This window comes from Bubalus bubalis, chromosome 21, assembly GCF_019923935.1.
Source record: "Bubalus bubalis isolate 160015118507 breed Murrah chromosome 21, NDDB_SH_1, whole genome shotgun sequence".
NCBI lineage: Eukaryota > Metazoa > Chordata > Mammalia > Artiodactyla > Bovidae > Bubalus > Bubalus bubalis.
In genome coordinates, this window is record NC_059177.1 from 39,555,671 (window position 1) to 39,580,229 (window position 24,559).

At 40.4% G+C, this 24,559-nt stretch overlaps 1 protein-coding gene across 5 annotated transcripts in view; it reads right to left on the bottom strand.

Annotated features, from left to right (window-relative positions):
• The window catches only part of PTPRG (protein tyrosine phosphatase receptor type G), a 786,384-nt gene that overhangs the window by 564,124 nt on the left and 197,701 nt on the right, over positions 1-24,559 (bottom strand). For all 5 annotated transcript variants that reach the window (XM_006062977.4, XM_006062979.4, XM_025272603.3 and 2 more), the window contains exon 2: positions 19,392-19,502. In XM_006062977.4, coding sequence (XP_006063039.1) covers positions 19,392-19,502 — 111 coding nt within the window. The remainder of the gene's footprint in view (positions 1-19,391; positions 19,503-24,559) is intronic.

A 24,559-nucleotide genomic window follows, 5' to 3' on the forward strand; every position in this document is an offset into this window, starting at 1 on the left:
GGGATACAATGCAAATGCTAATCAATGAGGAATGCGCAGATAACTTACGGTCTGACTACATCTATATGATAGAATGACATGATTTTTTTTTTAATAAATTTATTTATTTATTTTTGACTGTGCTGGATCTTCATTGCTGTGCACAGGCTTTCTCTATTTGTAGCCAGCAGGGGTCACTTCTCCAGTTGCAGTGTGTTGGTTTCTAACTGCGTTGGCTTTTCTTGTTGCAGAGCACAGGCTCTAGAACACCAGCTTGGTAGTTGTGGCGTACAGGCTCAGGTGCCTCGTGGCAGGTGGGATCTTCTCAGACCAGGGAATGAACCCATGTCTCCTGCTTTGGCAAGTGAATTCTTAACCACTGGACCACTAGGGAAGTCCATCAGGTTATTTTTTTAAAACATGAATTTTTATGTATTGATCCAGATAAATTATCTATTCTAGATTAACAGAATGTTACCAAAAAACAAACATTTAAAAAAGAAAACCACGTGTGTGTGTGTGTGAACAAAAGTTAAAATAGTTATCACAGCTTTTCTATCTGTTCAAGCTACCCTAATCCTTTAGGAAAGAAAATGGAGAAAGAGAGAAAACAGGAATATGGTATCATTTTAACCTTGTTCCAAAAACAGTTCACTGATGTAGCAAAGAACACACTAAGGCAAGGTGGCAAATTTGAGTTGTGTCGGTACAATAATTATTTTTGGTATTAAGATTTATATCTCATCTCCATGGTAACTAAACTGCAAAACAAAATACATTATGAGAGAAACTGAAGATTCAAGTACTAACCCCTAGCACCTTAAGGATCTTTAAATATGCATTAACACACAGAAGTCACATATGATCAGCTTGCGTGGTTTAAACAAAACTCAAAGAACTACCAGAATATGAAATTAATATGCCATTCAAAGTATACAAAGCTTTTTTTTTTTAAAGGATAAGATAAAATCCTCCAGTTTCTGCAACCCTTTTTTACTTCCTTCTGAGGTGCCAGAGCAAACTTAAGCTGAACATAGAATAAGAGGTTTGGCAGATTTTCCAGCCTCCACTCAACATTATGGGAACTAAAAGCTTAATTATGGTCAAGTGTCGAAGTTTCATCATAATGTATCTTATTTTCGCTTTGTTCTGCTTTTTAAAAAAGGCATTGTAGGGTGTAAAAGAGAGAAAAGAATTCACTTTCTTTTCACTGAACTCGACTCTCCCCACCTTGCATCAACCTCCCCAAATATGAGGCACAAGGAGAAGTAAAGCAGACCACGGCAGATACTGAGGTGCAGCTGTCTTAGGAGAGAAACAAGAGTCAGAGAGAGTGATAACCTTGCGGTCCAGGGGAAAGTAAATGGGGAAGGGAGAACATTCTGCCCACAGAGTTTAAAGGCACAGGACCCAAGGGCAAAAGGTTAAAAAAAAAAAGGTGTGACAGAGGGCACTCCTGTCCATGCCAAGAAAAAAGATGCCCTGGTAAGCAAAAAGCAAAGTTAAAAAAGCTCACTTTACACTCCCAAAATTAAAAAGCCAACTTTTAATTGCATTCAAATATGAATTAGAAAATATTAAGAGTTATTAAGCTATAATTCTAGATAAAATTCTAACCTGGATAAATCTAATTTCCGTTTTTTTTTTTTTTTTTTTTTTTTTAAGAAGAAGAAGACCTCAAATCACAGCTCGTTTTAAATTCTTTATGAAGCCATTTCCACCGAAATTAGAGATGTTCTGAATGGAATGAGATTATATGCAGGGGGAAAATGTGTAGGCAACATTAAGAAAATTATCCAAAAAATTAGGCCCACAATCAGACCCACCAAAAACTATATGTATGCATGGTTGTATATGCGGCAGGCCAACATAGTCAGATAAGGAATAGTATGGGCTTGTCTACTTTTGTGCTTTAATTCAGGCAACATCTTTTAACTATACAGATCAGGGGTGAACATGTAAGTGTGTGTGCATGATCAGTCATGTCTTTGCAACCCCATGAACTGCAGCTCAGCCAGGCTCCTCTGTCCACGAGATTATCAAGCAAGAAAACTGGACAGAATGGGTTGCCGCTCTGTCCTCCAAGGGATCTTTCCAACCCAGGGATTAATTCGACAACTAATCATTGTTCTTCATCTCCAGTGTGAGTTACAATCAATTTCATCCATGCTTTCGAAGGCTGACATGGCAGAAATCAAAGGGAAATGAAATCTATGCCACATTTGTTACCCCCTCCCAAGAAAAAAGGTAAGAAATACTTAAAGTCACTCACTTGCAGTAAGGAAATTTTCACAATTATCTTAAAAAGCTTGTCAGGTCAAACACTATAGTCAATTTTACCATCTAAAAATTCCATGATACGCTATCCTGTTATGACCCATTATTATTATGTTTTGGGCTTCGCTGGTGGCTCAGGAAGTAAAGAATCCACCAGCAGTATGGGAGACCTGGGTTTGATCTTTGGGTTGGAAAGATTCCTTGGAGAGGGGCATGGCAACCCACTCCAGTATTCTTGCCTGGAGAATCTCCATGGACAGAGGAGCCTGGCAGGCTACAGTCGATGGGGTAGAAAAGAGTCTGACACGACTAAGTGACTAGCACAGCAGTGATTCTCAATCAAGAGCGAATCTGCATTGCCTCATTCCTTGTGGCAATGTATGGAAATGTGTTCTACCGTCCCAATCTGAGGACCTGCTATTCCTTTTTTCTCCCAATATAATCTGGCTCATGAGAGCCAATCTCCAACCCACATACTCCCCACCCCAGAGCCCTCTGCCTCTTCTGTCTTCCCCTCTCTTCCTAATGGAGTGTGTGAGTGCACAATGAAGGAGACCTATCCAATTCTTTAGTAAGAGTGGATTATTAGAGGTTATGACAAATCCTGCAGTAAAAATACCCGCACTACTATGTTCACCTCAGCAATTCCCGACCTTCCTTGCCACCAGGACTTTGCTGCCCTAAAAAGTCTTTTAGCAACCTACTGAACACAGGTGGCATAGACTGGGGAAAACTCTCTGAACAATCACCTTTACTTGGCCCTCTGCCAAAGACTGCTTACAATGAAACTCAGTTCAGACGGAAACACAGAGATACTCAAACGATTCCATACTGATGACACTCTTTTTGTTCACAGAAACTCTTCTTGAAAAGGCTACACCAAGAAATCAGTAAAATTATTTAAATCTTTAAGTAACTAACAGTTGAAATGGTCATAAAAGTCTCCCAATGTCTAAAATTAATTCCTGCAGTAAATGTCCTGACCAAAAAGAGACATACATCACACTTGTAAGTTCCAGAAATATAAATTCACAATCCATTATGATAAATGGTGGGACTGCTGGCTTTCTAGATGAATAACTCTCTCTCTATCAAATTCAAGACCATAAACATAGATTCTAATAACTGTATTTATGACCAAGATTTTACAGACAGAAATCTGAAATCAATTAATATATTTTTCATTATTATATTTCCTGTCCTCTCACTGCATAAATCTATTTTGTTCTGTAATGAGAGCTCAAAATCAAATACCAAATATTCATCTGAACTTGTATTTTAAGCATTCTACAACCCACTGAAGTGTCTTTGAACCCTGAAAGTGTATATTTTCTACCTTTTATATTACAGCTGCACTTGATTCATGAAAATCACTTAAAATATGTAAATGTCAAGCAATTCCTATGAAAAAAGGGATCTTAAATGCTCTTAAGATCCAGTAAAACATATTCCGCAAAGGGCAGCACTCAGTTGCAGCTACCTTTAGACAAATTACTTAATTGAGAATCTATGCATTTTGTCGTAGTCTGCATGATGAAATTAGGAAAAATAATTTACTACCGTGAAATCATGATGTATTTGAATAAGCCAAAAAAAGATAATGTAAAAGAGCATGGTGTTCCTTTCTTACTACAAAAAACTACTTACTTTAAAAAATGGAGTGTGGTTATCTTATTTTAAGTAAAATTTTAATAATAAACAGCTGTTTCATACTAAGCATTTTTAATTGGGAAAAACATTTTAATATAATAGTGATGTTAAATAATACATTTGTAATAGGAGCATACTGTCTTTTATAATTTAATCTGCATTTCCATCAGAGGGATGCTGCCAAGCCACTTCAGTCGTGTCCAACTCTGTGCGAGCCCACAGACAGCAGCCCACCAGGCTCCCCCATCCCCGGGATTCTTCAGGCAAGAACACTGGAGTGGGTTGCCATTTCCTTCTCCAATGCATGAAAGTGAAAAGTGAAAGGGGAAGTTGTTCAGTCGTGTCCGACTCTTAGCAACCCCATGGACTGCAGCCTACCAGGCTCCTCTGTCCATGGGATTTTCCAGGCAAGAGTACTGGAGTGGGGTGCCATTGCCTTCTCCTCCATCAGAGGGATGGGGAATCCCAAATCTACCCTTTTTATATATAGATGGAGACCTGGAAAAGTTGGCATCAATCAGAGCTGTTAGATTAAAGAAAAAATCTAGGAGAAAAAACTTAAAGCAAAAAAATATTCCAAAAACAAAGTCTCCTGTCAACAGTAATGACAAATTCCTTTGGAATTAGTCTTGGATATGAGAGAGACTCCAGGGTAGGAAAAAGACACAATGATAATTCCAACTTTTCTTTGGGGAGAAATGTGCTTCTCACATGACCTTCACCATAAATAGGCATCTGGATTTGAATCCTGAATTGGAGATGGAGGGAGCTACAATAATGCAAGTCTGAACACAATTTAAATGGAGATGTAAATACTTACATAAGATGTTATCATTCCAATTTAAACAAAGAGTATTTCTGGGTCACCCTGGTATATGAATGACCTTACACCTTTTTCAAGCTCTCAGTAGAGAGTAATACTTCTATAGTAATATAGAAGTATCAGGATAAATGTATTCAATGTTGGTATATTCAACCTTCTAAGTCACTGACTATCACTGATAATGGATTTCATTTTCAAAACAGAGAAGAAAAGAGACTTTGACTTCCTGGAAGCAGTGACCACATGAATCTGTCTTTGTATCTAAACATGAACAAGAGGGCTTGGAACACAGCAAGTAGATAATAACCACGTGCTCTGTAGTAAGTTAAGGGCACTGTGACATGTACAGACACATTATACACTCTTATACCCCGCCCCCCTCCCCCGCCAACACACAGTATACTTTTTGTTTAAGCCATACACAGAAGGTACGGAATCCATTCTAGGAGGAACCTGTGGTCATTATTAAAACAGGTACATAAGTAAAATACTTAGCTGCTGATATTTGACAAAAAGCTGGTTTACGATTAGCTGTCTGTCATCATTCACAGCTCTATTTTCCTTTCCACTCCCTCTGTTAAAAGTGATCGCCCAAGAAAGTGTGCTATGCCCTGCTCAACTCTGAAGTGACTTACCACGGTTCACACCAGGTAACTAAATTTTCTCATGATGCTACAGCAGCTTGATCAGCTATTCTGGAGGGTTCTTCATGGTTAGCAATACTGAGATAGGTATTATTTCATAACAGCCTCTTAGGTCAAAGGATTGACACATGGAATAGTCACCAGGGACCTCAAAAATACAACAGTAATAATGAAAGCAATCTGATCACGTCTTTACTGCAGCCTGGCTATCATTCATTGCCTCCACACAATATGAGATATGGGCTTTTCACCACAACCAGAGTTGTGATGCCTTCCTTTATGATTTCATGCAAAGACTTCCAGAATGGTCAACTTGTCAAGCTTTCTATTTCTCCTCTCCAGTCTTCAGAGAGGGCTGAACAACATGCCACTCACCTGGTCCTGTAATACCTTAGGAAATCTGCACAACACAGGCTGCCACAAGCTCATCCTAGAATACTTGCTCTGTTCAGGAAATGGATCCGTAGCTAGCTAGAAAGGGGCAACTCTTTCTTACAGCATCGTGGAGGACAGACTTTAAGGGAGAACCTGATACTGGCATCCATTCTCATAAGTGGAAAGCATTAAGTACAGGTGTTGATTTAAGGTCTTCCTGAAAAAATGTGCATATGATCCAAGACATATGCATGCTTTTCAGACATACACAAGCTTCTCAGATTCAGGGATACCCCATGTAGGCCTCGCTTCCCTTTGCTGGAGTTAAGAGTATTTTTTATAGTATTACTTGATGAGATTACATATTATTTTGTGCATGTAACACTGTCAGTCTCCACCAGGTAAAAATGGAATTCTGTGTATTTTATTCTCTGTTGTGACCCTAGAACCTGGACTTAAGCATGCCTTGTGGCCAGTTTTTGAGCAACACCCTTTCAGTGAAAAATTCAATACACTGAACTCCGGAGAGAACACACACAGGTACACAAGTCAATCACTGTCAGTTCTTATTTTAGGCAAAGATACAGATCCTTGGCAAAATTCATGCTTAAGAGCTATAACTCCCCAAGACCAACAAAGTGAAATGAGGTCTATGGGGCCATTCCTGAATTTGAGAATCTTGAACACTTGATGCACATGCAAGTTTTTCAGGAAGATCTTAAATGAGCATCTGCACCTAATGCTTTCCACTTAGGGGAATGCATGCAAGTATCAGATTGTCCCACTTTCAAACTGAGCTCCAGTGACTAGGAGGGTGGGACAGGCAGACAGGGGTCACTACGCAGGAGAGGCCTCTAACTTGCTCCTTGGGAAGCCACTTCTCCACAGAGACTTTGCTTTCTGTAAAAAGGGCGTATCTCAGAGGGCTGGTGTGAACAGCAGTCAACAGAGACAAAGCAATTCCCCCCAGTGCCTGAGACAGACTCAGTAAATGTTAACTGCTCTTGCCTGTAACCTATAACTCCTCTGAATAGCACTGTCCAGAAGTCTTTTGTGCAAAGATGGAAAAGTTCTGTATCTTGAACAGTGTAAAAAGGTAGCCATTAGCCATTTGTGTCTACCAAGAATTTGAATTTCAACTAGTGTGATTTTTCATTTGATTCTAATTTAAATGGAAATAGCCATGGAAAAGGAGATGGCAACCCACTCCAGTGTTCTTGCCTGGAGAATCCGGCGGACTGGGGAGCCTGGTGGGCTGCCGGCTGTGGGGTCACACACAGTCGGACACAACTGAAGCGACTTAGCAGCAGCAGCAGCAGCCATGTATAACCAGTGCTAACAGGATTAACTAGACAATACAACCCTGAATGTTATAAAGACTCCCTAATCCATGGAAACTTATTACTTTATTTACAACCACTTCAGACTTCTGAAATCAAGAACTCAGCTCTAAAAGGAAAGAAATGTCTTTCCTGTAACTCCTTCCCTTTAAGTTCCGCGAGATCGCTTAGCTTTTAAGACCTGAAAGGACAACAAGGGTAGCAGGCACCAGGGGCTTACTCGGCCAAGTGCCATGCATGCCCCCGGCCTCTCCTACGTACACTTGGACTAGTCTGAGCCAATCAAGCTAACTCCATTTCTCTTGCCAGTGACTGGATGAATCTTGAACACGTGATTCAGTTCTGACCAATGAGGTGGAAGGGTTGATAGTCCAAGGGAGGGGTGCTCTGAGGCAGATTTTGCTTGCTCTTAAACAGAGACATCGGAAAGGGATACTTTCTCTTTCTCTGGACTTTATACCTCAACGTTTGACCTCTGGAACTGCGGAAGTCATATTACAGCCATGAGGAAAGGGATTCAAAGTACCAAGTCTACCAGCTAAGGTTGGTTGGTGTAACATAAACAACATGGAGTGTACCTTACAGGTGGCAGAGTACAAAGGTGCTCTGCCCTCTAGACACATAAGTTTAGAGATACATTGCTCTTACTATTAAGACAGGAGAGTCCGCAGGTCTTTTCCAGATGCTAAACCGTGGTAACCGATACAAAAGCAAATCCTTATACACAAACATGCCCCTGGAAATTACTGCAGTATGAGAAAAATCCTAATACTGCCAGCCAGGAATCCTCAGGACAAAAGAAGCTAATCTTGACTTGTTCCTGCTGGCACAGCAGGTCCATGGTCCAAGTGGCCGTAAGTGTCGAAACGTCCTTTTCACACCCCAGTGAATAGTGAGAGAAAGGGCAAACTTTACACAAAAAGGATGTTATAAAGATACCTCATTAGAAGGTGGTGTAAGAATATAAAAGCCACAGGACATTCAGTAAGTGTCAAAATCACTTCCCGAGAGGAGAGTGTGGACTGTGCACTTCACAACAGTGAGGAAAAAATACCTCCCATTATCACAGAGAGCCCCAGAAGCAGAAACACACCACAAATGGCTTCTCTCTCATCTTTGCAGACACTCATCAGAGTCTAGTTACTACAGGCTCATGTTTCATTTTCCTGCTCAAGTTTCTCAACAATCAATCAATACCAAATGTACTAATGGCACCCTGCTCAAAGGAAGAGTGCTGTTCTAACACATGGAACTAGGGGGAAGGGGGGACAAAGCACACTGGTTCCAGGAGGGAAAGAGGCCAACAATAATGGGGACAGCAACTAAATGATACCTTTGGGAGCAGCAAATTTTCATGCAGTTGCAAGAAGCAGCTCGTTTTCCTCCCAGGGAATGGCCATCAGACTTGGAGAAAGTGCATTAACACAAACAGGAAATTTGGATCCAGTGGCTTCCCAAACTCAATGAAGATCTCAAGGTAACCAAAATTCATTAAGCGGGTTCCAGAGGATAACACATAACTTAAAACAGCCCACAGTCCACACATTCACTGTCTGAAATTCACTCCATCATGGATGCAGGGATGATAATGTAAAACGTTTAACCAATCAGAGGCAATGAACACTAACAATGGATGGTAGAGGGCAGGTATTCAATCCTAAGGTCCCAGAACAGGAGTGGTCGAGGCAGAGATGAAGGGGAAATTCAGGGGGATTGGGCCAGTGTGTTTTTAGGATTTTTAATCATCTACATGGCTGTACCAGTGCCAGGACATACAAAGAGTTATACTTCTTAAAATTAGGACACTAAATAATCTCCTAAATTTTTAAGCCAATTTAAGAATATCTATACCCTTCATGGGGAAACAGTGGAAACAGTGTCAGACTTTATTTTTGGGGGCTCCAAAATCACTGCAGATGGTGAGTGCAGCCATGAAATTAAAAGACGCTTACTCCTTGGAAGGAAAGTTATGAACAACCTAGATAGCATATTCAAAAGCAGAGACATTACTTTGCCAACAAAGGTCCATCTAGCCAAGGCTATGGTTTTTCCTGTGGTCATGTACATATGTGAGAGTTGGACTGTGAAGAAGGCTGAGTGCCGAAGAATTGATGCTTTTGAACTGTGGTGTTGGAGAAGACTCTTGAGAGCCCCTTGGACTGCAAGGAGATCCAACCAGTCCATTCTGAAGGAGATCAGCCCTGGGATTTCTTTGGAAGGAATGATGCTAAAGCTGAAACTCCAGTACTTTGGCCACCTCATGTGAAGAGTTGTCTCATTGGAAAAGACTCTGATGCTGGGAGGGATTGGGGACAGGAAGAGAAGGGGACGACAGAGGATGAGATGGCTGGATGTCATCACTGACTTGATGGACGAGAGTTTGAGTGAACTCCAGGAGTTGGTGATGGACAGGGAGGCCTGCCGTGCTGCAATTCATGGGGTCACAGAGAGTCAGACACGACTGAGTGATTGAACTGAACTGAACTGATACCCTTCATGATTTTTTTCTCAGCAGAGATGCAGGTTGATTGTATGGCATATAAGAGGCTTTTCAATCCTTTCAAAATGGTGATAACATCTCCTAGTGAAGACTTATTTTGTGATACTGGAACACCCAGCTGTACAATTGCTGACTTTTAACTTTTATTCTTAAACTGGCTAACTTTTTATAAAATCTTAAATATGTAATTAATAGGAATCTTAACACACCAAAACAGAAAATAAGCACAGCCTTTCATAAATTAGGGATACCAGGATATAATGAAAGTCACAGGACCAAATTCTAAAATACTCTTCCAGGTGAAGGCCCTGGGCAAGACCTGTTTCTTTTAAAAAGTGATATTGGCAAGTGACAGACAATTATTATAGACCTATTAGCACTAAATAGTGAGTTTCTCCTTGATAGAGAACTTAAGAAGAAATGACTTTATTATGCTAAAGTCAAGTACTTATACCACAGTAGAGTCATTTTTCACATGACATAAAAATCACATTTAATACTACACTCAGGGAAAACATTATTTATTACACACTGTAGTATTATTAATGAAAAGCAAGGATTCCTAAAGTTACCAGAAAGCATTTCTCAAGAAGGCAAGGTTCCACACGATACACCTACTACTGATTTGTTTTTTTTTTTCACCTACACAAAGTCTTAATTACATGATAAAATACAAAGTTTAATATAACTGAAATGGAGGAAAGGTTAACTTTTAATAGCAAGAAAGAAAACCAAGAAGATGTACTATGTTTAATGCTACTGATCTCAAATAGGGTCATGGGAAATTAGCAGTTGAGAGATGGAAGTGAGATTAATTTCAGGATCACTTAACAAACTTACTGAAGACCAAAGACAGCATTTTGCATGGAGACATATTGCATCAGACAGGAGCAATATTCACAGTGGACTCACCACAACACGACCATATATCACTTAACACTTTTGCTCAAATACAAGATTAAACTTGAGCTTAAACTAAGTTCCTGTCTATATGTAAACAAATAGAATAGCCCTCTTTAGGCACACAGTAGACATTTCAGCCACGTAATGGCAATACTGTTGATAAAAGTTCAAAGGCTAATGAAATTCAGTAAGCTTTCCCTTACTTTTGTAAGGCTCACCTCAGCAAGAGAAGAGACAAGATAAGGAATAAGGGTGTAGTTCATCTTAATGATTGCAAGGGAAATCCAATAAAATGTTACTCAGCAAGATATATATGAATAATATTTTATTTGCCAAAAAATTCCACATAACAGAACTTAACAATATCCAAAGGGAATGACAGAAACGTTTCTCTCTTTTATACAGTCAGAAAGTGGGTTTTACGAACCAAACTCTATGTAATAAATGAGTACATTTTGTTAGGTTACAAAGGAAAACGAGTACCCTTTAAGTAAATCACACAGCACATTGCAAATCGCTGGCTCTCCAATTATTAGGCATGTGTAAGGCTAGGTATGCTATTCCTTTGAATCTTTAAATTAATCATGTTCCTCTACTAACCCATACTCACCCGGCCCCTGCCCCAAATATACCAGTTTTAAAGGAGAGAGTATCATCCTTTCAAATTTATGACCAGGAAAAAAGATGTCTGACTTTGATCCATCACAGGTATGAAAAATACATACTTATAGATAATTCTCTGTATGCCTTCTGTAGACCCACTAAATGTAAAGATTACTAAATATTAAGATTTATGTTATATCAAAGCAAATATTGACCTTACCTCTGCCTGCGTCAATATTTACTGCTCTGTACAATAAATCTTGATGTTCAAACTGCATCAATATCAGTGCATTAATTTCTGCATGGCTCATATCAGCATCTTATAAAATTTGAAATGCCAGTGAAAATGTTTCACTTGAAAAATGTAGATATAGCCAATTAAAGAGACAAAAAAGGCTTTTCCTTTCCTTCTGGCTTTCTTTGCAGTTTTTTCTTCTTTTTCCTCTCCTCTCGAAATATTAACAGTTACAGAGAAAACTGCCTAAATTTGATGAAACTCAGCCATCTATTATAAAAGAATTATCTTAGGAAATATTATGAATGTATTGGCATAATAAAATAAAACATTCCAGATATATTTCTATAAGAAATTATAATATTGTATACATATAAATGTAAAAAGGCAGTATCCATCATTTCTCACGGATAATCACAATTAACCTTTGTGTACAGTCTCCCAACTTTTCGTTCTATTTACTGATGAGACCTTATTACCCAAATTATTTTATACATCTTGTAGCTCAACCTCATTCATATTGGTACATGTTTACTAAGCATTTCATGATAAGGATGTACTAAAATTACCCAAGTCACCACTGATGGTAATTTAGGCTGTTACACCACAATGGCACACTGTGGATACATACAAGTGTTTCTGAAAGACAAATTCCTAGAAGCAGAGGCGCTACATCAAAGACTATCAACATTCAATATTTTCACAGATTATGCCAGAGTCCTTTAAAAAAAAACAAAAAAAAGCTCCATCAACCTGCTACCTTCAAGGCCGAATTAAAACCCAAACTTTCAGCCTTCCATTTACCCACGTTTTAAACATCTCATCATAGCAACAATTGAAACTTTTATCACTGTTACACAGCACTTGATACCAACCCAGCATTGAATAAAACTTCATCTACTAATATGCTTTTGCCAAGGGTCACAAGGACCCTAAGGAGTTTATTGATGTCCTCTTACAACATACAATAGCATCTGTTAGCTTTACAAACACTTGTGAAACCACCTCCAGAGAGAAGATGCCAAGAAATGTTTGAACTCAAGTGGCACAGATTAGAACAAAGTTAAAAAGAAGAAGATAAAGAACACATCTCTAAGTTCCTAGAATAATTTTGTTCAAACGATGGAAGAGAAAAAAGACAAAGTCTGCACGGAAAAATGTTCCAGGTACCTTAGGCATATGGCACCACATTTTTCTCTTTTATACATAAAGTCCTGATTACTGTGTGACCACACGTGTTTTCTTCTCACTCTATCTATCCTTGTAATCATAGATCAAGTGTAAAAAGAAAAATAACAACAACAAGTACCTACAGGAAAAAATAGCTTGTACTTTGTCCCACAAACTATTTCTATTTCAAAACATTAAGGTAGAAACAGGGAGGTATAAAGAGTAATTACAGACAAAGGTTCTGCTCAAGAAACATAAAGTTTAAAGGGTGTAAAATATGAACAAACTACTATACCATGTCTTAATAGGTTCAAGTCCAAATTTATCTTTACAACCAACCCACCATTCCTCATTTACTCATTGAAATTAAATGCAGTGCCCTCTTCAATCATTCTGCGGAACATCCCAGACAATTCATTTGCTTTCTCTTTCATATACAAAATGTAATCAATTCCCACTGGCTCTTTCATATCTCAAATTCCTGACAATACAACCTCAACATTTCTCACAGTTTCTGCTCTCTTCCCATGCTGACCAATCCTTAATCCTACAACTTGAGGTCTCACTCAAACATAAAACCAACTTGGACCATTTTCACCATAAAATCCTTAAATGTGTCCCTCAGAGTTCTAGGTCACTAGTAGAATTCTGTTGGACCCCTCCTGGTCTACTTCCAATACTCTGCATTATTCCCTTTACTCGTTCCACTTGACCACACGCCCCAGACCCAGTGAGGTACTTCCAGCTCCCCAGTCAAGGCTAGGTTGTTTATGCCTCCAGGCTTCTGCAGTCCTGGCAAACACCTGTTCATCTCTAAGGGCACCTGGCAGGAGCCATTCTGAGGAATTTCTCTGGCCTCCCCCCCCACCACTCCACAACAGCTGGCACACAATAACTTCTACTTTAAAACTGTAAATAGATTACTAGAGAATTGTAAAGAAGATAGAAACTCATTGTCAAAAATAAAGAGCAAACTGATGAGCGAAGAGAGTGAAGTCAGGTAGACATACCCTTGAGCCGGGACTTAACGAGACTCGATCTCAACAGTGTGGTCCCATCAGATCAGAAGGTCTCTGCTGCAAAGGGAATGTCTCCGGGGAAATGATTCCCTTAGGAGACTCCGTAGGAGGTATCAGGAGGGGGGCATACCACATGACAATATTAACATTAAACTGGAAGGTTCCACAGTGCTTTCCACTATTCTAATGACAAAAGCAGACCTGGGCAGGCATTTGTGTATTTTGCTTTACCCTGTACAGATGTTATTAGAAATAGACATGGAAATGTTACTTTAGGAATTTAATTATGTCTTACGTTCACCAGGGGAGCTCGTCACTTAAAAGGATCCAACGGCGAAACCTTTTGTAAATCACCCACTAACGTATCTGGATTTCACGGCAAGATCCCCTTCGTGAGTTCCAGACTCTGGTATGAATTCATTTATCCATCCATGCATTCGCCTACTTGAAAAATATGTTCCAAATACATACAAGAGGAGATATTCTGGCACATAGCAGGAAAAACAAGGAATAATAAGCTATAATCTTTGTCCTTAAAAACTCTACATTTAGCTCGGGAAAACTCTCTCTCTCTGCCCCTTCCCCTTCCCTTTCTCCTTCTCTCTCTCACACACAAACACACACACACATGCATGTTATAAACAAGATGTTCATATGCAGAGGGCAGTGGGGTGGCCATGTGATTAACAGCCATACCCGGTGATTACATGTATTACTGCTAACTCTCAATGCCATATAAGGTATGTCCTTTTATCTCCATTTTAGAGCTGAGCAAGTCATCAAACCCCAGGACAATCAGCAAGGCCCCTGGAAATCTCATCCCACAATTTCCTGGCCAGGAAGGAATGCCTCTTAGAGCAATCCTGCTTGGCCTTCACCTGGTGCAACACCAGACACTTCTTTCAAGGAATTTTGGTCATGGCATATCTCAATTTTGGAGTCCTTTAAAAGTTAGAAATGCCCCCCCATCTGAATTGATTCACAGAATCTATCTACACAAAAAGAACATGAGATAAAGATTATTAAAAATGAAGAAAACCACTGAAGAGGATAAATTAAAACAGCGTGGGAGGAGAAACCCACCACCTGTTTTTCCCTAAGTCTTTGAGGGGGCGGAGAGGAAACAGAAAGCTTTATAAAAATGCCTCAAATTTCTACTTGAACTTGCTCCAAATTTGTTTCTCATCTCCCTTTCCGGCAACAATGACCTACCTAGCATGTGTTACTTTTTGTGTAATACTTACAGAAGTTCTGGGAGAACTCCAAAATTCATGAGCTCTCATCACCTCAAATAACACAGAAAAAAAGAGCTGTATTTCAGTCAGGAAAACCAATAGAAAAGAAGTAAAAAAAGTGAAAGTTGCTCAGTCGTGTCGGACTCTTTGTGATCCCATGTACTATACAGTCCATGGATTTCTCCAGGCCAGAATACTGGAGTGGGTAGCCAGTCCCTTCTCCAGGGGATCTTCCCAACCCAGGGATCGAACCCAGGTCTCCTGCATTGCAGGTGTTTTAATATTTCCAGTAGACATCTAAATTATTGTTACTGTTTTTCTCAGTATAATTCTGTATGAAATACACCAAAAGGTGTTCCCCCCTTTTTCCTGTTCTTGGTATAAGGAAAATATATCCAAAGATATAACGCAATCTTGACATTTCATTATTATTAAGTTAATAATTTTACATTTATGTTCTGTTTCATTTCTCCTATGCATGATGTTTTCACACTAAACTCAGACATTATGACCACTCCTTTTTAGGGTAGAAATAACTAAGAACCAGAGAGACAGTCTATCCTCAGATGGGCACAACAGGACTAAAACACCAGTCTCCAGGCTCCTCAATAAACAGTCCTCTATCCTAAGCTGCTGGTGTTCACAGTGGCATCATACGATAAGCCTATGAAGTAAGGTTGTTGATCATTTTCAAATATAAATAGGATGCAGACATTATCCAAGATGATGCAGTGACATTGAAATCACTCGCCTAGTCCTAACGTGGTAAGTCACACTATTAATGAAGTACGATCATGACAATATCCTTAAAACAAGTTCTCCACAGCCCAACTACTTATGTAACTCTCCTCAAGTGACGGTGGGCTGACCGGGTGGGCTGCTACCAGAATAATCAGATCAGCATCATTGACCAAACCCCACCCTGTACCCAAGGCAACCTAATGATGAAGAAGGACACCAGAACCCAGGACCACCAACACCGACTCCTCTCCCTGTTCCACCTCCTAAAACATATCACTTCCTCATCTGTATTCTTCCCGGAACTTTTCAAAAGCAGGAACAAAGGAATCACTGTGAATTCTAACTAGAACATTTGCTGGGGACATTTCAGCTCAAGGGAAATGCCAGGCCAGAAGAAAAAGAGAGACATGTTCCAAATCTCTGCACAGTTCTGTTTCTGAGTCAGGCTAACATCTGCTCACGGGGGCAGGAGGGGAAGGGGACGACAGAGGATGAGATGGCTGGATGGCATCACCAACTCGATGGACATGAGTTTGAGTAAACTCTGGGAGTTGGTGATGGACAGGGAGACCTGGCATGCTGCGATTCATGGGGTCGCAAAGAGTTGGACAGGACTGAGCAACTGAACTGAACTGAACTGAACATCTGCTCAAAACCCCCAGCTGCACCAGTGTGATCAGGAGCTGACCTTTTCTGTAAAGGGCTAATTGATAATAGTCTAGGCTTCTTGGTCAAAGTTCTGTGTGGTAACTACTCAACTCTGCAGTCTTAACATCAAGGCAGCCATCAACAATAGCCAACAAAATGGATATGGTTGTGTCCCAATAAAACTTTACACACAAATACAGGTGGACATTTGTAGTCTGCCAAGCCCTGAACTTGAGGATAGTTTGTTCGCTGAACCCTCATTCCCAAATCTCAAATGGGCAATTCTTATGAATTATGGCTGATAGAATTTAGCTTGCTGAGCTCCAAGGATTACCTAGGGATCTCCCAGTAACAATCATAGCACCCAAAAGAGAATTCCAATAACAACAGTATCACCGGTAGCAAAAGTACTATAGTGTGAAAAACAGCAGAAAGTAACATTAGGCACTTTATGCCCAGAATTTGTTAAATTTTTCACACATATCTCATTTCATTCCCATTAACAGCTTTATGAGAGAAGTTCTATTAATAATTCCTTTTTCAAAGATGGGAAGACTGAGGCTCCAAGCAGTTAAATGCCTTCCCAACATCATAAAGATATTAAGAGATATTAATGGTAGATATTAATTTGAACCACAGTCTGCATACGTGACTTATTCACACTGTCACACACAACACCGCCCCCCACCTCCAAAGTATACCAATGCCTTATCTTAGGAAGAACTAATACAAATTTGTGAATTAGAGTCATGAGGTTAACATCTGGGCCATTAAACCCCTCTCTCATGAAGTGGACTACTTCACTATTGCTCAATTCAAAACCATTTCCCTCTACAAATAATGACCTTTCATTCGGCAGTTCAAGTGCCAAAGAAGTTGAGTTCTTGACGTGAAAACCAGTATTTCACCACTTTGCTGAAAATAACCATTGATACCATGGAATGTTCCAGAAGATGACTATACACCTCAGCTGGTGACTCTCTTACGCTTTTCTTCTCCTTTTACTTTTGTTTTCCCCATTATGCCTAGCAAGTTACTTCAGTGATTCTTCTAAGCCAGTCTATACCCTTCTCAGGGATTCTTCAAATAACTGCCTTATCCTGGCTCCAGAAAAAAGCACAACTAAAACAAGCGTTGACAAACTATAGCTTGTGGACCCTATCCAACCAGCCACCAACTTTCATACAGCCTGCAAAGTAAGAATGGTTTCTCTGTTTTTACAAGGTTGAGGGAAAAAAGACTAAAATATAAGATTTCCTGACACATGAAAATTATAATAAATTCAAATTTCATTGTCATAAATAAATTTCTGTGAGGACACAGCTAGTTTGTCCATCTACCTATGGCTGCCTCTGCACTACAATGACAGAGTTGAACAGCTGCAACAGAGACCACATGCCCTGCAAGTCCCGAGACTACCAGATTCTTTATGAAGAGCATGCAACCCACTGAAGATCAACTATGAGCTTTTCCACCGATAGAAAGAAAGTGAAGTCGCTCAGTCGTGCCCGACTCTTTGCGACCCCATGGACAGTAGCCTGCACCGAGCTCCTCCGTCCATGGGATTTTCAAGGCAAGAGTACTGGAGTGGGTTGCCATTTCCTTCTCCAGGGTATCATCCCAACCCAGGGATCGAACCCAGGTCTCTAGCATTGTAGACAGACAATTTACCATCTCAGCCACCAGGGAAATCCACCGATATAAGCAGTTTTCAAATCCAGACACAATGCATTCCAGAAATACAAAATGGAGACTGGTCAAGTCCAGAGTTAAGATCAACCACTGCTCCACCCCAAAGACCACACTACTAATTATGCCCAGTCTTAACTAAATAATGGGAAAAGTCAGTGCCATCTGCAACCGTACATGCTGATGTCATATAATTTCCAATTTCCCAACAGCATTATTTTCAAAATTGATGAAATGTAAACAGCAGGCCACTTTATGCCTCTTCTTAACTTCTATCAGAGCCACAGAGAACAAAATGATAAATTTTCTTTGGGTTTCTTGGCAGGAACCGATACATATGTAATTTCAGCTTTCATCTCCCAATTTCCTTCATTTATCAGAAATGGTGACAAAAAATTTCTAATTAGATAATTCTAATCACAAGGAATGGGGTATGATGGAAGACTTCAGAATCACTATCTGTTCTTGCAAAACAAAACAGATAGTCTATTCTCCCTGGAGGGGCAGGAGATTTATCAATAGACAAAAGGATGCAAAAAGCCAATAGATAAGGTGTAATTAAAGATCAGGCCTATAAATTTTATACTGACATAAACTTAACAGGATTTGCAGGTGGAAATTCAGGGTTTAAGACCAGGGTATAATCATGACAATAATACGTTTCAGTTCTATGAGCAACAACATAGAAAAATGCATACATTTATTATTGAAACTAATACTCTGTGCCTCCAAGCACTTTCATAAAAAATTTTGAATTATTCAGTGCTATAGTGATTTCCAAAGTGGTCTATCTTGCTCAAGAATTCCTCCTTAATTAGCTAAAAATACATTCCCCATATATTTTTGAGCATCAAAATCTCTTTTAGAGAGATTTAGATCACCTGTCTTTTTTTTGATAGTTGTTAGACGCATAAACCAGAAAGGCCTGTATATTCTTGTAGATTTTTTTTTTGCCCCTTAAAATGTAAGAAAATTATTTCCAAAGTAGTACTCAGAGTTGTAACGATGTATACTCTCTCTTCACTGACTCCAAGGCGAAAAGTGAAAATAAAAATTGAAAAGAGCTACAGCAATATCGCAGTGGGCTGAAATATATAAAACTAGCAAGATCTGATTAGAAAATAAAGTTGCATTTCTTAGATTAAAGCATAATAGGTCATTTTGATACGTGATGCTTTGCAATATTTAGCAGATATTTAGCAGCTCGAGACAAAGCTTATATTTTCTGCTCTCTGAAATCACAGCCTCTGGGAAGAGACAAGAAAAGGCCACGTCTTTCGGAAAATTACAAGTTTGGTACAATAACTCATTAACAAGTAAAGTTCAGAAATAAATGCAAATTGAGGGGAAAAGGCAGGTTGAGGAAACAGGTGGGAGAGATAAATTAAGGTACTTATCACCTTGAGGAAAAACAGGCTTGAATATTTCAACTTTCAGGAAACTACAAAAGGTTTGAACAAACAGAAATCAGGCATGAAACTGATTAAAAGTGTGTCTTTGAGTGAGTGTAATGGGACGTGAACTGGCCCGTATGATCGCGATGGGAACAAGTCAACTTACCCGAGTAGGCCCAGTACGGGTCGCCGGAAGCCTTGCGCCTGCGGATCTGCGCCTGCACCGAGCTGCCCTGTCTGTTCTCGTGCAGGGTCCCCACGTAGCCCTCTGTCAACGCTGCAAGACAGGAGAGGTGCAGTGAGTCAAAACCGTCCCCCTGCTGCACCCAGGAGTGGTGTCAAATGCACACAGCCCTGTGACCACCTAGAAGCACAGACCTTGGGGTAGCTGAATAGAACTTCCTAACATTATAGAAGAACAACTACAGGAGAACCTCAGGAGATTACAAGGATTATCATTAATACTAACAATAGCTTGTTGTACGTGTTAGGTCACTCAGGCGTGTCCAACTCTTTGCGATCCCATGGAGTGTAGCCTGCCAGGCTCCTCTGTTCGGGGGCATTTCCAGGTAAGAATACTGGAGCGGGTTGCCATTCCCTTCTCCAAGATCTTCTTGACCCAGCGTTCGAATCCTGGTCTCCTGGCACTGGCAGGCAGATTCTTCACCGTCTGACCGAACTACAGTGAAACTTTTTTCTGTACCATGAACCCGAGGTGCACTAAACCCTTTACATGCATTATCTTATATAATTTGCAACACACCACCAGGCAACAGATGCAGTGTTTCAGTAATGGGCCCATTCTATTGATAAGCAAACTAAAGCTTAGAGCAGTTGAGTAACATTAACAACTAGTAGACCTGAACTCGCAGCTTTGGTTCCAACTGTGTGTATAAGCCTATACCCTAGGTGCAAAGTGCTTCCAGCCTTATTTAATATTCACTGAGCAAGGAGTCGTTCCATCTCTTTTACAGATGGAGGAATGAACGCTCAGGGACACTGAGTATGCAGCAGATCAAGGAATCCAACATAAGCATGCATGCCACAAAGATCCGGCCTCTACCATCCAAACACAACACAGTCTCAGGCCTGGGAGCCACCCCGTGATTAAGAACCAGTCCTTCACAAACTCTGGATCCCAGAGAGTCACCTATTATATCTGAAGATATGAAACTTGAAACCCTCCAAGGCCAGCAATGCTCAGAAAAGAAGCACTGTTTAATGATGCATTTCTTTGAAAACTCAAAATGAATCCAATTTTCTACCCCATTATCAAGAGCTTCCATCTGCCTGCTATAGTGTTCAAAGCCCTCCCCTCCCAGCCACTTCATGGATGCCAATTTCTTCTGTGGTGAGCCCACACCTGACTGCACTGATGTGTCAAAAGACAAGTATCACAGGTGCTCAGAATCCAAAATGAATTGGAACTACACTTCAAACAATACATCCCAGCTGTCTGTGTTAATATTTAAATGCACCCAAACAAAATCAAGTGTGCCTTTGAAAAGCAAGGAAAATGGTCAGAGGAACTATATATTGTTTAAGACTCTGAAGGCACCAGGAAAGCACAATACAGTCTCTATTACAAATTAGCCAGAGTAGTGATAATAATAATCATCTCACCATGATGGCATTAGTTTTGTTCACAATGTGATGGTCATGAAGGAAAATCAGGAAATATGTAAGTATTACACTTTATGCGTGCATGTCAGTTTCTAAGACTGGCTTTAAAAGAAATAAAGCTTGAACAAGAGCTACTCTACAAATACAAGCCCTTTGGAGGGAAATGAGAATCTTATAAAATCCAAACACACATCAGCAAAGTAAACCAGGCGTCATGTATGCCCGCTGTTTGGTCCTGAATGACAGAGTCAAAACCTAAGTTACTAACCATTTTATAAGAATGATGATGGTTTAGGTATATATGATCCAATCCATCCTGTACTCTTGCAGGTAAGCTGTTCAGAATCTCAGGAAGTTAATCATTCTAAGTTTCCAGGGATAAAAAACAAAATTTCCCATTTCTTCATCTATTGTTTTCCTCCACTAAAGCAAACTACTCGGTTGACTTCATGGTCTGTTCATAGTAACTTGTGTTATATCTTCATAATGACCCTATGAGGTTGGTATTTTTAGCTCTATTTTACAGATAGGGAAACTGAGGTTCACCCACATAGCCAAATACCCATTAAAAAGCTTCCTAAATTGTTCGGCTTATTTCTGTGCATATGGGAGACATTTTATGTATCTGTTTACTACACTTCTTAGAGCTAATTCACTCTAAATAATTACTCCCAAATAATCCTTCCTCTTTGTACGAGGACAATGAGTAAAAACCGTGCCCCCATTCCCATACATACCACTGGGGCCAGGGGCATGGTTTGCAGTGATTCAGTAGAGTAAGTCAAACAAAGCCCACCTTTGGAGCTGCCAGGGCAACAGGACTGGCTGTCCCATCCATGACTTGTGACCTAGCCGGTGGAGTAGGGTATGAAGATTACCAAAACAGAGACACTGCAACAAATTTCCACTATGTTATCATGTATTTAAAAAGCACCACATGCCCAGAGCTGAAAAAGGTGCTTTCCTCATAGTACCTGGTGTCATCCTTTATACCAATCCTGTGAGGTTGGTAGGTTTAGTTTAGTGATATATATGTTTGGGAATGGGGACACCAGCCAGTCCGAGAGAGTCTTCTCTCTCTTGCTCAAGGTGTTATGACAAAAGTTGAAGCCTCATGGGGGTGGTTGAGGGTCGAGCACAGGATCAGCAAAGGTGCTCAAAATGGAACCAAGCCAGAAAATGCAAAATCTATGGATCAATTTGGTTGAAAAAATTGAAGATCAGGACAAAGCCAATTTGAAATCAACCCCTGGAAGGCTTATAGTTACATGACCAATTACCCACCAATGCTTACTTTTCCCCCAATGTCACTAACATGACCTTGGTGACCTTCAAACAGGATACAACACCCAATAATCAATTTTTCCATGCAGAAAATGCTATTGTTGGACTAGAGTTCTCTCAACCCAAGCTGCTTTAAAAACAGAACATAAAATAAAGACCCTATGCATTGGACCCTGCCTCCAGAGATTCATCTTTAGTCTAAGGTGTGGAATCAAAATAGCAGTATTTTTTGTTGTTGTTGCTAAAAGTTTTCCAGGCTATTCTATTTTTCAACCAGCGATAAGAACAACAAACCTCCCTGCAGAGCTGGACCTTAGGCCCTGTTCATTGTGACACTGTCCACTCACACTCACAGCCTGTAACTTGCCAGGTTAAATAAGCCTGTCTTAATTTTAGTAAAGACCTGGCCAAAGACATGAATAGCCTACTGCAAGAATCACACCAGTGTGGCGTCAACCTGAACACTTAAGACAAATCTGAACTGAACCAGAGATCCAGCCAGATTCTGCTCACAAACAAATGAACCAGGTATAAAAGTAAAGAAGGAATGAGGTATAAATGAGCTATCCTCAAGGATATTAATTTATACACTTTATACCAGACCCACTAGAATCATAGTCTCCATACCTAGTATCCCCAGTTTTTTTTTCTTTGCTACAAAGTGTTTTATTTCTCAGTCATTTATACATGAAGCATGTGTGCATGCTAAGTCGATTCAGTTATGTCTGACTCTATGTGATCCTATGGACTGTAGCCCACCACACTCCTCTGTCCATGATAGGATTCTCCAGGCAAGAATACTGGAAAGTGAAAAGTAGAAGTTGCTCAGTCATGTCTGACTCTTTGTGAGGCCATGGACTGTACAGTCCCTGGAATTCTCCAGGCCAGAATACTGGAGTGGGTAGCCTTTCCCTTCTCCAGGGGAGCTTCCCAACCCAGGGATTGAACCCAGGTGTCACACATTGCAGGCACATTCTTTACCAGTTGAGCCACAAGGCAAGCCCAAGAATACCAGAGTGGGTAGCCTTTCCCTTCTCCAGTGGATATTCCTGACCCAGGAATCGAACTGGGGTCTCCTGCATTGCAGGTGGATTATTTACCAACTGAGATACCAGGGAAACCCTAAGAATACTGGAGTAGGTTGCCATTTCCTCCTCCAGGGGATCTTCCTGACTCAGGGATCAATCCATATCTCCTGTATCAGCAGGCAGATTCTTTACCACTAGTGCCACCTGGGAAGCCCCTTTTTTTCTCAGAACCTTTGAGAATATGAGGGAGCAGCAAAGGAGAACATAGCCCACCAGCAGTTGCATTACCCATCCTGCCGGCAGTGTGGCGCTACAGAGTCCAAAGCTTCATCAGTTAAGTACTTTAGCCAAGTACTTAGGAGGAGACAGTAATCCCGACACTCTTTGACTGCATACAAGCCATAGGTTTTAGGGTCTCACATCTGGCAGCTCTCCAAGCCCACTAAACTATTAGTGATAAAGCACATCTACAAAGATATGTCCAACTCAAGATACAAGGGAAGTACATATCAGAAGATGCTCCCCTGACTGTGTGAAGTAACAGAACCCATACCCCGAAGTGCAGTTATTTTCCCAGCCATCCAAACACATCACAAGATAGTGCAAGGCATCTGCTCTGGGCAGTGGGACTGCCTGTCTAAAGGGGGTTTCACTTGGGCCAAAAGTAAGGGGCGTGGCTTTGCTATATAAAGACCAACAGACTAGAAGTGACAGAGGGAGGGGCCATCCCACAGAAGGTGGGTTAACTTGGTCATCACATACCCCAAAGTATTGAGGAATGACACAGGTTGAACCCAGCAAGGTGAGAATGGGCAGGAAGACCTGCTCTGCAAGGACATGCTGTATAACCTATGAAGAGCGCCAAGGTCCCTGAGACAAGGAGCTCTCAACCTACCTCACACGACAGAGCTTGATATATGGGATGCACTCAGTAATGAGTGACTGAGTGATTGAATGAATACACAAACACCAGAAAAACCGATGGTGCCTATGTTAGCGTCTCGAGTCTGTGTGTGTGTGTGTGGGTGTGTGTGTGTGTGTTAACGTGTGCTTTCATGAGCCATAAGCAAAAGCACTGTCTTCTTCCCTACTGTCTCGCTTTTTAATCACTGCTCACCTATCAGAAAGAGCAAACATCTAAAACATGAAGCTAGAAGGAACTAGCTAGAGGATCTAACAGGCAATTTTTAGGAAGCATCTCAGAAATGAACCAGGTGGCAAAGATCTTTACCACCCCAGCACCAGATTTCTCTTAACACATCAACTATTCATTAAAGGTAACTATATTTAGTTTTTCATTTTATTCCATCTATGTCAGTAGTGTGTGATTTTTTTCCCCCTCATGAGAACATAATCATGTATTACTTGTACCGCATAATTGAAAACACAATTTCAAGTC